The sequence below is a fragment of the Mastomys coucha genome, unplaced genomic scaffold (assembly GCF_008632895.1).
Source record: "Mastomys coucha isolate ucsf_1 unplaced genomic scaffold, UCSF_Mcou_1 pScaffold21, whole genome shotgun sequence".
In the NCBI taxonomy this organism is placed as follows: Eukaryota; Metazoa; Chordata; class Mammalia; order Rodentia; family Muridae; genus Mastomys; species Mastomys coucha.
Genome location: NW_022196904.1, coordinates 86,670,573 through 86,689,069, shown reverse-complemented (window position 1 = coordinate 86,689,069; position 18,497 = coordinate 86,670,573). Strand labels below are relative to the sequence as shown.

The 18,497-nt window shown below is 37.0% G+C and overlaps 1 protein-coding gene across 4 annotated transcripts in view; it reads right to left on the bottom strand.

The window, feature by feature from the left end:
- Positions 1-18,497, bottom strand: part of Pak1 (p21 (RAC1) activated kinase 1) — a 121,650-nt gene that overhangs the window by 14,194 nt on the left and 88,959 nt on the right. For all 4 annotated transcript variants that reach the window (XM_031387432.1, XM_031387434.1, XM_031387431.1 and 1 more), the window contains exons 6-9: positions 12,072-12,188; positions 9,735-9,909; positions 7,448-7,511; positions 3,469-3,517 (exon numbers count right to left, since the gene is read on the bottom strand). In XM_031387432.1, the coding sequence (XP_031243292.1) occupies positions 3,469-3,517; positions 7,448-7,511; positions 9,735-9,909; positions 12,072-12,188 (405 nt within the window). The remainder of the gene's footprint in view (positions 1-3,468; positions 3,518-7,447; positions 7,512-9,734; positions 9,910-12,071; positions 12,189-18,497) is intronic.

The window sequence follows — 18,497 nt, the reverse complement described above, 5'->3', positions numbered from 1 at the left end:
TGTTCTCTCTACCTTTGTTTAAGATCACCTCTGTCTGGAATACTGTACCACTTTTACACATTCAAAAGCTTTATATCAGGGCAAAAGAAACTTCATTTTCAAAATTAATGTGTTTGTTTGTTTGTTTTCCCCTTTTTGGAAAGCCTTGCAAGATCATTTTATTCTTGCTACTGTATCTGAAGAATCAGGTGTGTGTGTGTTGTGTATGCACACACATGTGAAAGTATCTAGGCTTTTCAGAGCTTAGTTAAAAGCCTCAAATCTCCAATATTGAGCACAGAGCTCAACAAATACAGTTGGTCCTAAGAGAGAAAGACATATATAAAACCTTTCTAGGCTATTTCATTTCATAAGTTCTTTGTTTTGAGAAAACACACATACATACACACACACACACACACACACACACACACACACACACACACACACACACGCGCGCGCGCGCGCGCGCGCACACACACGCACACGCGCGCACGCGCACAACACTATTCCATCCCACAGGGTTACATTTATTTCTTAGAAATTGTCTTTCTTTTTCTTATGTGAGCATCTACTAGAACTAATTTCTAGAAGCAGTGATTGAAGTGATAGAAGTGATTGAAGTGATAGAAGATTGAAGGATGGAGACTGGAGAGATGGTCTAGGGGTTAAAGGTACTTAAGAGTCGGTTCAATTCCCGGCACCTACATGGCAGCTCCTAACTGTCTAAACCCGGTCTCAAGGGACCTGATGCCTTCTGACCTCTTTGGACATGCACAGAGATGCATGCAGAGAAAACACCTCTACACATAAAAATAAATTAAAAAATTTTTAAATGAATGATGTAAACATTTTGAAGTCAAACGTTACTTCAAGCCAATATAGTCCTTTGAAAAGACTCAATTACTTATTAAGAATAGAAACAATTCTTATAGGCTATCAAGATGGTTCAGTGGATCAAGGTTCTTGCAGCCAAACCTGACAACCTTTGTTTGATTCTCCTGGGACCTAACAGAAGGAAAGAACAAATGCTCAAGGTATTCTCTGACTTTCTCATATGTGGAGATGGTCATCATAGTCATGTGTGTTTCTCTCTCTCTGTCTTTCTCTCTCTTACATACACACAAGTATAATAAAAATTTTAATTTAAAATCTAAGTAATTTTTAAATTTAATTTAAATAAAGCAGGAAACCTGATCCATCTAGGATAGGCAATAGCACTTCTATAAAAGAAAAATACCTGGACTTGAACTCAAAAGATCTTTGCTTTAGGTCTCACTGTTATTTTCCAAATTTGACCAATCACCAGCTTTCTAAACCTAAGTCTCCTCAGAGATACACTGAAAATAATAACCTACTCAAAATATGTTTTGAGTAAGAAAAAAATAGGCAACATATTACTTTAAATTACAGCATGTAAATAAAAGATGTAGGAAATAAAGAAGCCAGCAATCAATATGATGAGCATAGTAGTAAGCCCATAAGCACCTGGTGAGAACAGCAAGAATGACGATGGTACTACCTGCTGTACTTACCTTATCTAACTCGTAGATATTCACAAGATTACTTATTAGGTAAACCTAACAACTCTTCAAAGTATTGTATTTTTAGATACAGACATTGAAGCTAAGACATGTAAGAAAACCACCTATGATCACAATCAATGTCTCAGATCACTATGATTCCAAAAGCTCTTCTAGTATGTTCTTTCTATTATACACATTACCTTTAAAAACAAGCTTGAAAATGACTGATTTCTAATGGGTAGATTTCCAAGCACTAACATGCTAACCCATCTGTGTGTCACAGACAAAAGCTCCCTTTCTTCCAGGTGGATAACAACCCCATAATCATTCACAAAGACTAAGAGCATCACACTAGCCTCACTACCAATATACTCCCTTGGGCAGGAAACAAGGCCTTCCTGACCACACTGCATTAGCCACTCTAATGGATTTGCTTCCATTCATAGTTTTGTAACCACAAGACAAGCACACAGCAAAGTCAAGCTTTCCTGTCACTCACTCTCACAAAGCAATCTCCAGGACTTCCAGGAACCACTCATCATCTGTGTATCTCCCATCAAGGGTTACAAGGCCCCAGAGGCTAGAAACAGAGCAGAAGGGAGTCCTTAATGCCTTAGCTCTGCTGTGACTCTGCAGCCCAAAATACACACCATTCAAAACCAAAAAAGTATAACACACTCTGATCATTTGGGCAGAAAAAGGTCAAATGGTTCACCAAAGGTTACAGAAATAACTTTAGACAAGCATCCACATCTGTGAATTCTCAATAAATTCTTAAGTATGATAATGATTTTTTTTACTCTTTTTAAGATTTTATTTTTAATTATGTGTGTTTTGTTTGTGTCCATGTGTGTTTGTGCACAGGAGTGTAGTGTCTGCTGAGGCCAGAAGGTGTTAGATCCCCTTAGAGATACAGGATGTTCTAAGCCACCCAAATGAGGATACTAGGAACTGAAATTGAGTCCTTCGCAAGAGTAGCAAGTGTTCTTAACTAGTGAACCATCTCTCCAGCTCTCATACTGGTAATTTAAAGAATTAACTTGCTCACACAGAACATCAACATTTGGCTTTTACACTTGTAAGCTAACAAGAACCTAAAAAAACATGTGCTGTCCCTCAAGGACAGATACCAGACTTTAATAATTAAAAATACACAAGTAGATTCTAGAAGCCTCTCTCAGAGGAACAAACTTTATTTTCATTCAAAGAGGAGGTTCCTTGCTCCATTTCTGAGTTCCAATACTCTTAACTAAGAATTCCTCCCAGGTTGCTACCACCTATCAGGATTCCTATTTTGTAGCGAACCAAGAGAAAAAAAACCTTCAACCACTTGATACTGCCTTTCTGGATTCCTTTTGCCGAACTTGTGTCAGTGGCCTTAGCTGACTGTGTTCTCATGGCTTAAAAAAAATAAGGTATCTCCAAATAAATGAGGAGGCCAATGTCCAGTGGGATCTGAAGCATATAGGTGGAAGGTACTAGAGTAGAAGCTGACAGACAAAGGTTTGAATTTCCTATAACTAGGCCATTCAGTAAAAGTTCTCAGGCAGTATCTACCTTCTTCATACTTCTATCTCTCACTTTATTCTTTCTCCCATCTGGAAGTTGTCTTCACAATCTATCACTAAGTTCTATCAGGACACCTGCTAACTACTTCTCAAATCTACTAACTTGTACAGCATCATCATCTCTTACGTGCAATTATACAGCAGCCTAGCTTACTTTGTCCATTCCTCCTACTCTCACCTGCTCTCCACACAGGAGCTTTGTTAGCTTTTGCAAAATTTTAAGTCTTATCATATCAGTCTCTTATTTAGTTCTAGCCCAGTAAAGAAAGAAACTAGAACTGTCCTGTTGAGCCAAAAAAAGAAAAGAAAAAATGGGGGGTGGGGATAAAATTAACTCCAAATTAAACAAAAACCTGAAGAAGTAGAAATAACAACAGTTGGTGATGAATACTTACCTCCTGCCCTGTGGCTACATCCATTGCAGTATACACTGTGCCTGAAGCACTGAAAAAAAGACAGGAAAGGGAGGAAAACAAACACAGGTATTCAATGACACAGCATTTGTCTATGCAGCTTCACACCAACCTGGGACTATGTTAACAAAAGAGGCAAAAACAAATCCTCCCTCTGCAGCCCTCCTAGTCTCACATTTGAAAGGTAGTGTGTGGTGATAAAGAATGGAGGTTTAACCAGCCTAGAACTTTTACTTTGTATCATCTTGAGCAAGTTTGGACTCTGAGCTGTACTTCCACACATAGGTATGAGTTTAGTTCATGATAATCACTAGGCCAAATCCATAAATTACAAAGGTGTTCAAAAACATTCATTTCTTACATCAATTTGCCCTACTTTTGTCTATTTCTTTTGGGAACTTACTTTCATTTTGTACAGTTTCAACTGGGAGTGAGGGGCGGAAAGGGGGCCAATGAGAATTTCAGAATAAGGAAGATGACTATTGTTTATTAAAATATAGTCTTTTAGAATATCAGTAATGCTCTCTTTATTGTCCTGGATGCAGCTTATATACATTATTCAGTTTTTGAAAATTCATTGTGCAATATACTTATGTTATCTTTAATTAAAATTCACATTAAAAACTGTAACTAGGGGCTATTGTGGTGGCATCTGCCTATAATCTTTGCAAGTCAGAAGGCTGAGGCAGGAGGTTTGCCCAAATTTGAGGCCAACTTGTACTACAGTATAAAATCCTTTCTTAAAAAACAAAAACAAACAAACAAACAACAACAACAACAACCCAACCTACAACTGGTAAGGAGTGGTGGTATTTGCCTGTAATCCTGCAACTCAGTAAACCAAGAGAAGAGGACAGACTCCCTCTGCCCCTACCCCCCCCAAAAAAATTAGGAGGGCAGGAGAGAGCTGCAAGGATTGATAGTCAGCTTTTGAGGTTCTATTCTATAATTAATCTTTTAAAACTATAACTAATTTTTAAGAACTATGAAAATTTGGTCAACCCACATGCAATAGACTAAATACTTCTGAAGAATTCTTTCTCTCCTCATTATAGGACCCTGACACTTTAAAATCATACTTTTCAATCACAGCCAATCAAAAGAGTTTGATCAAAAGAGTCCTATGGTTTGAATAAAATGCATTTTCAGTTTTTTAAAAATATAAAATGATATTGCACATACTTTTCCAAATATATATAATTCCAGAAAAATCTGATATTTTTACTTCAACCTAAAAGTAAGAATAGTTCCTGACAGACATGAAGATTTTATATGTACACTCAAACACAGAGATGGGTGTAGTGAAGATGTGAAAGGGTTTCACAAAGAGTGAGAGGTACTGTAGAGAATGGTAGAAATGTAATCCTGTCTATATGAAGTAACTAAAACCCTAATCTTATGCCTAAACCAAAAATCCTGCACATGTCTAGGTAATTTGTAATACATACTTACTTGTAGCTATACAAACTACGTCACATATATATATATAGTGCAACTTGTAGACATGTTGAATTCTGGTCTTTTATAAGATGTTCTCAGCAAATCCTAAAGTTATGCTTCCCACAGAAGTTAAGTCAATTTAGGAGGAAGTTAGTTGTATGTATGCCTTCCAGTTAGAAACTAGGGTTACCAGCTCCCTAATCACCACTCTTTGACAGCCCAGCTACCTTCATGTAAAGTGTGATTTTAGGATATTGGCTATGAAATAAGAATATGTTCACTGGCAGCTCTTTCTTCACTGTCTGATCACCTTCACCAAGAGATCTTTAGTTACAGAATATATGTCTATATTCTTGTCCATAGATCTCTGTATTCCTGCTACTATATATCGCTCTTTTTTAAAAAAAAAAAAGTTTAGGTTTTATGTGTATATAAGTATTTTGCCTACATGTATGTATGTACACCATGTGTGTTCCTGGCATCTGAGGTCAGAAAGTGGGGATGGGATCACTTACAATTGGAATTATGGATGGTTGTAAGCTACCATGTTGGTACTGGGAACCAAACCCAGACCACTGCAAGAACGAAAAATGCTCTGAAGCACTGAGTCATCTCTCCACCAGCTACCACATATACACAATGATTATAGAGCAAATATATTAAGGTCTCAGAGACTGAACATTTAGGGACTGTATCTTCTATGTCACAAAGGTTTAGAAAGCTACATGAGCATACTGAGTGGCACTCTATTATTTCTATCTCAAGCAAACACACATAAGATCAGGCAGCTTAACTGTCTTCAGGTCTTTAAAGGGAGGGACAGGGAAACAAGTGAAAATTGTAACAATACCAATTCATTATACTGGCATAGTATTTATATTTTTAAATTATGGAATGCAGCAACATTAATATAGGTACATAATAAATATTTCATTCTTGCCCTAGTCCTAGCAGACCTGAGAAACAAAGCAGAGAACATTTCATAGATATTGTACATCTATTTTTTTAAAAGGCATGTTTTGGAGGAGACATGTCCTAAATCCACAATCCTCCAATCACAGATAAACTCAAATTTAGAGTAGGAATCCAACTTGCTAAAATTTGTCCATGTACTTTTTTGCTAAATTTTTGTGTTTGTTTGTTTGTTTGTAGACAGGGTTTCTCTGTATATCCCTGGCTATCCTGGAACTCACTCTATAGACCAGGCTGGCCTTGAACTCAGAGATCCACCTGCCTCTGCCTCCCAAGTGCTGGGATTAAAGGTGTGTGCCACCACCATCCAGCTTTTGCTACATTCTTAATTACTCAATTTAACTTCCTAAAAACAAAATTCTGTCTACATTTTTGAGATAGGTAATATAAATTCTTCACTAAAATATAAGCTATCTTTTACCAGTTTGGACTCACAAAAGCATTATCTAGTAGGAAAACCATGTGCATCAGGAAAAAATGACATCTGTTCAGCCAAAAGTTGCTATGAAAATCAAATAAAAAGCTCCATGTAAATAACAGGTATAAACTGCAAAATGATGTGAAAAATGTAACACCCCATACCCATATTTTACAATCCTTTAATACATTTTAAGAAACTTCTGGTAGCTTACGAAAATCAAGACAAAAAGTTTGAATGAACAACACTTTGTTCCAATGAGAACCTATTATGAGCCAAACTTAACTTTTTTAGTTTCTGTGACATTTCATGTCTTTTGATATATTCATAGAAATCTCATTATTTTCACTTTTTGTATGGAGGTACAATTTACCTAAAATTTTGCATTAAATCGTAAGCCTACAGTTTGATTTTTATATTTGCATATAACTCACATTCACCACTAAGCTCCTTGAACGATTCCTCTATTCCCTTTTTCTTTGTCCTATCTGATCTCCTGCAGACAAAAGCTAACTTCTTTATTATAATTCTTTGTATGCCTTTCTATCTCCTGCTGATGTGAGAGCCTTGAGGGCAGACTGTGTCTGATTCCTATCCATATTCACACTTCTTAACACACAACAAGAACTCAGTTAAGATTTGCTGAGTTCAATCTTGTAAGACAGCATATACATTGTGGAGATGAAACTAGAGAGTAATGGTTACAAAATCTGTCACCAATCTAGAAAAATAGGTCCCATGCCACTACTATGGACTCTGTAGATCTGGATCTTAAATTTCATATTAGTGATGACAGGTCTTAATACTTGGGCAAATGGGGTTAATATAGAAAACTAGCTACAGTTTGAGAAACTGGTTTTATGCTAAGACAAGAGGTGACTCGTTTACTCTTGCTGCTGGAGTACTTTAGTAAGGTCAGATAATCGTACATTTCTCATATAAGGCATAATTCTGCAAAATTTGAAGTCATCGTAATATCAAACTTCCAGATAGTTGAGACAAGGAAAGAAAAACAAGGCTGATGAGAGACAAGACAAAAACCATCATGACTAAAAAAACAAGTAAGTTCATACATGCCAGTATATACAATTTTAAGACATTTCACCAAAGAAACAGAATGCCGCTACTAACCCTTGTCCAATCTTCTCGAACCGTGTATACTTCTTCTTAGGATCACCCACACTCACTATGCTCCCTTTGAAAGAAACAGAGACCATGAATTAATTTGTTCCAGCTCAAGATACACAAGAGATCCCATGATCCTCTTAACTCCCTAAGTTGACAAATTTTTTGTGTCCAATTCCCCAAAAGCATACCAGTCAGGAAATTAACTTTCCCCCAATGAATCCCAAGCAAAAGTTTTATATCCTTGACTGATTTTTTTAATAGTAATTTATTCAATTTCTAAATTCCTAAGAGCTAGTTATTTTTAAATTAATTCATTTACATTTATTCATTTGTTACATAGCAGACTATATGCTGAGTGCTACAAAGAGAGAGAAAGACAAAGTACATTTAAGACAGTTACTGCTTGCAAGAGGCTCAATCTATGGAACAGACAAGCAAACAAAAGGCACTACAAAATATTGACTGCTGTAGTGAGTGCTGATGGGACAGGGAATGGAAAAAGGGCACAGACAGACCCGAAAGGCTTCAGAAAGGTGCTGTCTGGGCTGATTTCCATTATAAGTACAAGTCAGCAGGGTTAAGAAAGCCAAGAGATTTCATTAGCAGGGGATTCTTTACATAAAAAATCCAGAAGTATGAGAGCCCATGGGTTTCACAGCAGTATTCTAGAGGCAGGGAACTGAAACCCACAGAGGGGAGATACTTCTCCAAACTCATATATTAACTGGTGCCAAGGCTAAGAGTCAGAATCTGGTTCTTAATCTCTCAGCCCAAATAGCTTTTCCATTGATACCGCAACCACTAGGATTTGGTACTTATCATATATGTTCTTATATCCTTTAATTTAAAACTAATCAAACATAAATATCAGTATTTAAAAGGTGTGAAGAGGAAAGGAGACTCAAAGAACAGCAGGAAATTATCCAGGCCAGACTGTTTTCATAAGGCATTGTATTACTCTTTAGGAAACAAAGTATGGTTTAGAGAACAGGAGTGCATATGATTACACAGATGCCTAGGAGTGGCTTTTACTTCCTCACATGAGGGCCCTAGCAAGAATAATTCTTAAGACAATAAACTAAACAAACAAACAAACAAAAAGTTAAACAAGACTTATTATAAAGCAGCTAAACTAAAGAATCATGAACCTCAGCTTTAGAAAGCAATGTGAACATACAAACTTGATCAAACCAGTCATATCACATCTTTTTCAATGATTTTCCAAGCCACAAAAAAATAAATAAGATATTGTAGGTATTGGGGGGGGGGGAGTCTATGGGAGGAGCAGTGGTACAAAAGGGAAACAAGAATGTAATTCAATTCTATTTAATTAAAATATGTTTTTAAATGTTAACAAATTCAGATAAATTGAAATCATGTAACTTTTCATCATAATGCAATAAAAGTTAGAAATAAATAAATAAATAAATAAGATAAAAATCATCCTATATGTTCTATTTACAAAACACATCTTGACCTAACCTTAGCTGAGCCACTTTGCAGCTCTATGATCTGGAGCAGGGTATAGATTCTTTGGGTCATAAAAACCTTAACTGCATAAATGAGGATTATCATAAGTATCTTCACAGAGTAACTACAATAAAATTTAAAAATTCAAGAAACTATCTTGCTTATCTTGCTTATCATACAGAACAGGTTCATAAAACATTGGTTTCCCTTTCCTTTTTTTTTCTACAACCATGATTGCAGAGCTGTCTTCTTGTAGGTCAACAGAAAGCATCAAGAGCACCCTTTCCACCAAGCACATAGTCAATACCTCAGTCTTTCTCCATACAACACTCTAGATGCTCACAAAATAAAAGCCAACCCTCAAAGTGAGCTGCCCACATTCTCTCTTATTCTATCTCTATCCTAAGGTAGTACATACCCAGAGCTGGTGAAACACGGAAGAGGTGAAAGTTCAGATGCTGAACAAGCAGACAGCCCATAGTTCAAGTGTTAAACAGAGTCAGCCAGGCACATGGCTTAAACCTAGGATTCAGATCTTTCTTTTTTTTTTTTTTTTAAGATTTATTTATTTTATGTAAGTATATTGTTGCTGTCTTCAGATACACCAGAAGAGGGCATCAGATCTCATTACAGATGGATGTGAGCCACCAGGTGGTTGCTGGGAATTGAACTCAGGACCTCTGGAAGAACAGTCAGTGCTCTTAACCACTGAGCCATCTCTCCAGCCCAGTAGGATCCAGATCTTTATTGTAGCATTCCATCTTAATGATTAATTGGTCACAGACTAAGGGAAGATTCAAAAAAGATATAAAGTGCTTACGTAATTTCTCTAAGATCTCCTCATCAGACATTTTAGGCTTCTTCTTTTGTTTTTCAGTGTTCCGGGTCAAAGCATCTGGCGGAGTGGTGTTATTCTCAGTAGGAGAAATAGGAGATGTAGCCACATCGCGAGTTGGAGTAACAGGAAGTGGTTCAATCACAGATCGTGTATACACCTGCATAACCAGTGGGAAATTTTGGCAAAGCCAGCCTTTGTTAGCACAGTGGGACCTCTTCTAAATGCTCTAGTTAGAACATCCCAGGATTCCCCACTTCACTACTCAGCCCCTCTCTTACATGTCAAGATCTGCACTATTCCTTTTCTGAGCCCCAGCCCATTTGCCCTGGGTAAAACAACCTGCGTTTGCTCTCACTTTTCAAGAAAGGGTTATGATGGCTTTAGCACTGAAATCACTCCCAAGCTGTTAGACGACTCTCAGTAAAAATTTGGAGATTTTTATCATTAGATGGAAACCTTCCTCACCCATGATCCTCTGTTGTTCTGAGATGAAACTCTTGTTCATATCCTCTGTCACCTTGCAACACTGAACATTGTTTTTTTATGGAGTTATTCCCTCTTGAGCTGTTGAGCTCTTACCATGAACTAACTATTCTCTCTTACTCATCAAGAAGCAGGAAGGTATAATAATTTAAAACAAACTTGGGAACTTGATGACCTGGGCTTAATTTTCAGCTCTCATTACTATCCGAATTACTCCAGTCAGTTTACTTCATGTCTCTGTGCTTCAGTTTCCCTGTCTATAAAACAGTGACAATACCCACCTTATTTAATAATAAATCAACATGTGTGAATGACATGGCCATGAACAGTAGATATTAAGCATTCAAACCTCAGCTTTTAAAGACATTGTATTTCCTATTTGTTTGTTTGTTTGTTTGTTTGTTTAACAAATATTTGCCAAGAATCCCCGGTAAGCCTAGCTCTGTACAAAACACTGCCCTACTCATTCGGAGGAAGGAAGTGAGAAAGTAATTGCTACAAAAGCAGAGATGTTACTAAGAAAGGAGCAACTTCATACTACTAAGGTTACGAGAATGTGCTCCCAGGCTACACTCCCTTCTCCAGATGTGTATTTATCAGATTTTTATCATTAGAAAAGTCGTCATTATTATTATTATTATTATTATCATCATCATCATCATCATTACTATTACTATTATTATTGTTTTTTGTTTGTTTTTCAAGACAGGGTTTCTCTGTATATCTCTGGCTGTCCTGGAACTCACTCTGTAGACCAGGCTGGCCTCAAACTCAGAAATCCACCTGTCTCTGCCTCCCAAGTGCTGGGATTAAAGGCATGCACCACCACTGCCTGGCCATAATTTTTTTTTTTGATCATCTATAGGGGTCTACTGAGACAAAGAGCACACATTACTCCTTCCTGAGTCTTTTAACTCTAATCCAATAAAAAGCAAGCATTCATATAAGTGTTTAAATAGAATCAATTAACAAATGCACATATCAGAGTTCATTATGCACTTTCATTATGGAGTTCTCATAATAAAAAGCCAAAACAATCATTAGTAGTGTTTCAGAGTACCATCAGATGGGAGATCACCACTCAATGATGCTAAATCAAAAGGCAAAGCTGCAGACTGGGCAAAGTGCAGAAGGAGGGAGTGTGGTTATTCTAAAATGCAAGGAACCTCAAAGGAAGTTAAAAGAGAAAGCACTACCAATATCCGGCATCAAAATGCACTCCTAATGTCCAGCATATTAATAGCACTAATGTATTTATAAACTCTCCCAGGTCTTTCAGGATTATCAAAAATGCTGGAGAGGCTGACGACTGCATATTTAAAACAAAATTTAAAAAAAAAAATCTCTGGCAATTTGCTGCTTCCTAAGAAACAGGAATAATTTATTTCATTCGGAAAGTGAAATGCACCAATTCTATATACCATCCTAGCCTCTCTGTAAAGAAAAGGGTAAGTAAACCAGGTTAGACTGATATGAACACCAATTACCTAGAGAACGTTAGGAATAACTGAAATAACAAACACACCATATCTCTTTAGTCATGTAGAAAGTGGTCAAAACAAGTGGTCCAGCTGGGCACAGTAGTGCATGTCTGTAATCTTAGCACTTGGGAAAGTGAGACAGGAGGATCACTATGAATCAAGGCCACTCTGGATTACACAGTAAGTTCCAGTCTCAAAATATCAGAGGGGTAACAAAGTAGTTCAATGACTTCACCAGCGCTAGTTTATGGACCCCCCGTATATCAGCCTCCTAGCCTTAGTGCCACTACCCCCTACTTTCTGCCAACCCTTATGTGAAAGAATCATATAGCTTTCAAGATCCCCAGAGACTCACAGATTTTGTGTGTTCTGGGCGTGGAGCAATCACTGGAGGTGGGGTAGCATCATCATCATCATCTTCATCTTCTGACACTGGTGGTACTGCTGGGGTCTCAGACACAGTCTTCACATTCTATGCAGAAAGGACAAAATCAACGGGTCCAGTGGACATAAAACTCCAGATCCCAGGTCTGCTAGTTCTTTAGAGGGTACTCAATTCTGACACCCTTTATGAAAGCTCATCAACCAAGGCTCTCCACCTTTGTGCAGTCAGCTGTCTTGCTCAGGCAGCTTCCTTCTCTTTTAGCCATCACTATCCATTCACTTTGGAAGCTTCCTTTTCCCACCTAAAGACTAAAGAATAGTAAGCTAACTTATAGTTTCCTTACCTGCCTTATACAATCAAATACTCAAAGCCATGTTCAGTTTCTCCTTATTTTATGAATTCTATTCTTTATAAAGAGCAGAAAATAAGAGTAGAGAAGAAAATAAAAAATATTTAATTTTCTATACTTTATCACTGTGATTATTTGTTCTTATTAACATAATAACTTGAAGTCTAAATAACACCCCTACTTCCTTCCTCCAAACTCCTGAACCTAATGTCATAGGGTATGAATATGGCAGACCCCGCCTCATTCAAGGTGCAGAACATTAGGATTCTAAAAAGGTCAATGAGCTTTTGCCCAAGCTGGATGTTCTTTCACTGAACTTCAATCCTATCTCAGAATGAACTTTACTAGTACCACTAAGTAGATTTGCTAATGATCTGCAGCAACTTGATTTTCCCATGCAAACTGTAATAAAGCTAGACAAAAATATCCACATTCAAGATAAGTGGATCTAAAACATGAGTAGTTGTTTTTATTGTTTTTGTTTTAATAGTAGGACCAGAAAGGCAATATGGATTTTTCAAATAAACTGACATAAATTTCACATATTTTCAGAGTGCCTAGAATATTGTGGTGGATTCTGTTAGCATCAAAGACATAAAAATGAAAAAAGATGGTCCAAGTTCTGAAGTAGGTCACCATCACAAGACAGAGCCAGAGGGTGAGGCCCCCTCCTGCCTACCATCTGAAGCTCCTGAGAAAGGAAAGCCAAGAATCCCAACAAATTGAAGAATTCAGAAAGACTGAACATATGATACACAAAGGAAATTTAAATCTCAAATAATAAAAACAATCATAATAGAGCACAAAACTTGACAGTGTCAAGCATACATAAGCACCAAGTTATGATCACCACAGACAGTAGGTCATCCTCTTGATCTAAAATGTTATCATGAGGAATGTGAATCAAGAGTTATGTAATTTGAGGGGAAAGGAGGAGAAATGAGGGGGAGGGAGGAGGAAGGAAAGAGAGTGGTAGGTAACACTGTAAGATGCTATATCAAGAAAAAAATTTAAATGAAACAGTAGAAGCCAGAGGCAATAGGATGATATAGTCTAAGAGCTAAAATTTTTAAAACTTACCAATCACAAAATCTATATACAATAAAACTATCTTTAAAAAAATGGAGATGAGGGCTGGAGAAATATATCAACAAGTAAGGACACCTGCCACGAAACCCAGCAACCTGAGTTTGATCTCAGGGACTCAAAGGGTGGAAGGAATGAACCATCTCCCGAAAACTGTCCTCTACCCCTACCCACCAATACACAGGCATGGCACACCCTCCAAATAGAAATAAAGAAATAAAAACTTTTAATAAAGATGAACACATTTTTGGTTAAAAAACAAACCAGGGAATATTTATTGTTAGCATAGCTTACTTGCAACTAATGATACACACACACACACACACACACACACACACACACACACACATATATATATTTGTATATGTGTGTATATGTATGTGTATGTGTGTGTATATATATATGTATATGTATATACATGTATATGTATATGTATATATATGCATATATATACATATATATATACTACTAGACTGAAAATAACATCAAATGGTAACTCAAATCCACCAGCCAAAATGAAGAGCACAAGAAATGGTAAATACATAAATAAGAAATATTCGGGCTGGAGAGATGGCTCAGCCAGTAAAAGTACTGACTGATCTTCCAGAGGTCCTGAGTTCAATTCCCAGCAACCACATGGTGGCTCACAACCACCCATATTGAGATCTGATGCCCTCTTCTGGTGTGTCTGAAGAGAGCAATGGTGTACTCATATACATAAAATAAATAAATAAATATTTGAAAGAAAAAGAAATATTCTACAAATATACATTTTTAGATTTCTTGTTTTTTATTATATATAACAATATAATACATATATTGTTTATTTACACATAATATATACCATATATGTATTATTACATAGTACATGTATTATATATATATTATGTATAAATAACATACATTGTATTATATATGTTAATATTATATAGACTGTAATATAACATATTAATATTATATGCAATACATATTATTTATCTATATGTTATACACAGATATAATGTACATATAATAATATGTGTGCATATGTTCATATGTTTGAGACAGGTCTCTCTACAGTCCTCAATGTCCTAGAACTTGCTATGTAGACCAGGCTAGCTTCAAACTCAACAGAGATCTGCCCGCCTCTGCTTCCTGACTGCTAAGATGAAAGGTGCTCAACAAATCTTGTTGCTCTTTTATTAAGAAAGACTGTATAAGCAAAATCTACAATATTGTATTGTTGGGCTTCTAATACATAGTGTGTATACATTGAAAAAAGTGTATTTAAGTTTATATAAATGAAAGACAACAGTAGCTCAAAGAAGAGGTAAAGAAAGAACAGACTTTATTACGGGATCTTAGTTAACACTAATCTGAATTCTAAAGAAAATTCTAAGTAGATTATAATAATTAAAATATATAGTGTAATTCTCAGAGCAACAATAAAGCAATAGTTTGATTACACTGATTTATTTAGTATAGAAAACTTATGTGCCACAGACTACATGTGGAAGTCAGAGGACAAGAAATAGCTTTTTCTTTCCACCATGTAGGTCCTGGGAATTAAACTTAGGTCCCAGTGCTTAGATGGTAAATGGCTAAGCCATCTTCCCAGCTTTAAGAAATATAATACAAGTACTTATTCAAGGGGTTAGAGGATAGCTCCCTGGGGAAAGTACTTACTGCATAAACCAAGAACCAGAGATCCCTAGCGCATATGTAAAAAGGCAGTCTCCCAGCCAGGGTTATCACTACTGTGCTGAAACACCATGACCAAAGCAACTTGGGGAAGAAAGGGTTTATTGGGGAAGAAAGGGTTTATTGGGGAAGAAAGGGTTTATTTGGCTTACACTTGATACCATTATTCATTACCATAGGAAATCAGGACAAGAACTCAAAACTGAGCAGAAGCTGATGCATTGGCCATCATTGGCTTGCTCTTTGTGGCTTGGTCAGCCTGTTTTCTTATAGAACCCTAGACCTCCTTCCAGCCCAAGGAGGGCACAATCCTTTAGTCCAATGGGCTGGGCTGCTTGGTTTCTTTAAAAGCCCAGTTGTAATATGTACATTTTTGATTTAATCTCAGGTCTGGGATATGGGGCAGCCTCCAACTGTCCACAACCATTAACTATGATTGCCTTGTGCTCTAAGGGAGCATGACCTTTGCCAGCTGCAGATAGTCTGGGGACTCTGGAGAGGGTATAATCCAAGAGCCCTGAGAGGGATGGGAGGTAGTCCAAAGAAGGCAGCTGCTGCTTCCTCCCGATTGCTGTTGTTGCAGTTAGCAGGAAGCTGGAGATGTCCTGATGATGAAGACTGGGCTAGCCCCAAGAAACAAGAAGTCCCTAGTCAGCAGGAAGTAATCTAAAGAGGTTTCCCCTCTAATGTTCTCTCCCTCCTACTTAGTGCTGGGAGATTAGAAGAGATTGTGGTGGGTAAGTGTGGAGAAGGGAAAGAGGTATGAGAACAGGATAACATAGATAATACAAATATGCCAACACTGGGCCCTCCCCCATCAGTCACTACTGATTAAGAAAAAGCCTTGCAGAGGCATTTTCTCCATTGAGAATCTTGGACTCCAATGACTCTAGCTTACGTCGTCAAGTTGGCCTAAAAGAAACCAGGAGAGTCAGGCCTGTCTTCCTGCATCCTGACTTGTCTTCTTGTGTCTCTTAACACCAGAACTATAAGGTGGAGACAGGTAAACCAGGGGCTCACTGAACATCCAGTTACACTAATGTGGAACTCCATGGTTAGTAAGAGACCCACTCTCATAAATGTGGGGAGTGACAAAAGAAAACTGGCATCAACCTCTGGCTTCCACATGAACATGCAGGGATGAATACACACCACACACACACACACACACACACACACACACACACACACTAAAAAATTTTTTCAACACAAAGCAAGAGGAGGGATTAAAAGAAAAATCAAGATCCATATGAAACACTGGAAGCAAATGAAAAAAATTCAAACATAATAATCCTATTAAATATCAATAGTCTAAATACCCCATAGAGCAGAAATTGTTGCACTGGAAGAAAAACAGCAAACAAAATATAAACATATGTTTCCTATATAACTTTAAAACAAAACAACTAGAAAATATATACATAAAAACAACAGTCATAAAAGAGTGCAGTGGGTTATAGTACCTAAAACAAACATTTAGAAACATTAGCATGCTGGAGATGTACCTCAGTGGTAGACCACTTGCCTAGCATATGAAGGGCCTTCAGCTTAATCCCAGCAGAGAAAGAAAATGAAAGGGGCAGACAGACAGACAGACAAACAGAAATATACTAGGATCAAGAAGGTCATTTCATAATGTGTAAGAACTAAAAACAATTGAAATAATATAATTTTACAAACAAAATCATACATGATTATAAATAAAATACTTATGTAAAATAAGCCATCATATGTAAAGCAAGAGATGTCACATTGAAGGCAAGGAGTAATTCTATTGTACACAGAGATTTCAATTATTCTTGGGGATTCCATTTCTCTGCTTTCAATAAGAGCCCAAGAAAAGTTATAGAAAACACAAACATTTTATTTGACCTTCACATCCCATCCATATATGCAGAAAAAACACTCAACCACACAAGTCACTCCACAACAGAAATGCTAAGCCATGAAAACATATCTCAGTAAATTTGAAAAACATAAAGTTATCAAACAGCATATAAAAATTTTGTCTAGAAAACACAATAGAAATGGCTAATGAAAAGATGCTTGAAGCCATTACTCATTCGGACATGCAAATAAAACCACAATAAGATATTACTTCACATGGACCAAGATGACTATAATCAAGAGACAGAAAACAAGAAGGGGTACAGGGTAATTAGAACCTTCATAATTGCTGGTGGGGATGGAAAATGATGACAAACCTGTGGGATAGAGTCTGGTAGCTACTTCTGTAGTCAGATCTTTATCAACAAAGAAAACTTACAAGATTCTTCTCTGGGGACAGTTAGCCGAACTTGAGGCCAAGAGGTCAAGAGCTACCCCTCTTTTGCATGAGGAGAGAGTAGTTAGTCTGAATCATAGCATCACCCAGACTCCCAGCGACAGAAACCATCAGTCAAGATATAGATCACCTACCCCTCCCTAATGTTCCTCCTTTTGGCTTTAAAATCTGAATCTTCAAATTCAGTCTGGGGCCTTCAAGCCCAATGGAATTGGGACCCTGCATGTAGGAATTTGTTCAATAAACACTCTTTGCTTTTGCATTAAAAAAAAAAAAAAAAAAAAAAAAAAAAGATCCTTCTCTGGATCTGACCTAGAACCTAAAAGAAAATTGAAGGGTTTTTCTAAGTGGTCTGGACTGTATTTGAATGCTTTGTCCCCTGTTTGGGAAGAATTAGAAAGTGTGGCCTTGTTGATGGAAGAAAGTCACTGGAGATAGGTTTTGAGGCTTCAAAAGACTGTGACTCTCAGCTGCTGCTCCAGTGCCACGCCCACCTGTGGATGCCATTCTGCCTGCCATGATGATGGTGTACTCCTATCCTTCTGTAAGCCCCCAAAGAAACCCTTCTTCCTGTACGCTGGCTTGGTTATGGTGCTTTAGAACAGCAACAGAAAAGTAATTAGTGCACTATCCTATGGTGACGTTCACAAATAAAATGTTTGAATTATGGAGGTGGTTATAAAACTATAAGTTATTGAAATCACTGACCTTAAATTGAGCTTAAATTCTACTAAGCTTTTAGTATCTCAGTCACAAATAAGAGACATCCAAAGATTTTTAAATATGAAACTTCAATGTAAAGGAGAAAAAAGCAAAACAAGTACCACCCAGAAAATAAACAAACAAAAATCACACACATTCAAACCAGGCTGAATAGGAAAAGAAAAAAATAAAAATCAAGTATATCATTAATGCCCTCTAAGATAAGCACAGATACTAATTCTACACACAAAATACAATATTAAATTTTTAAATGAAAATGTTTTTGGAAATTAAA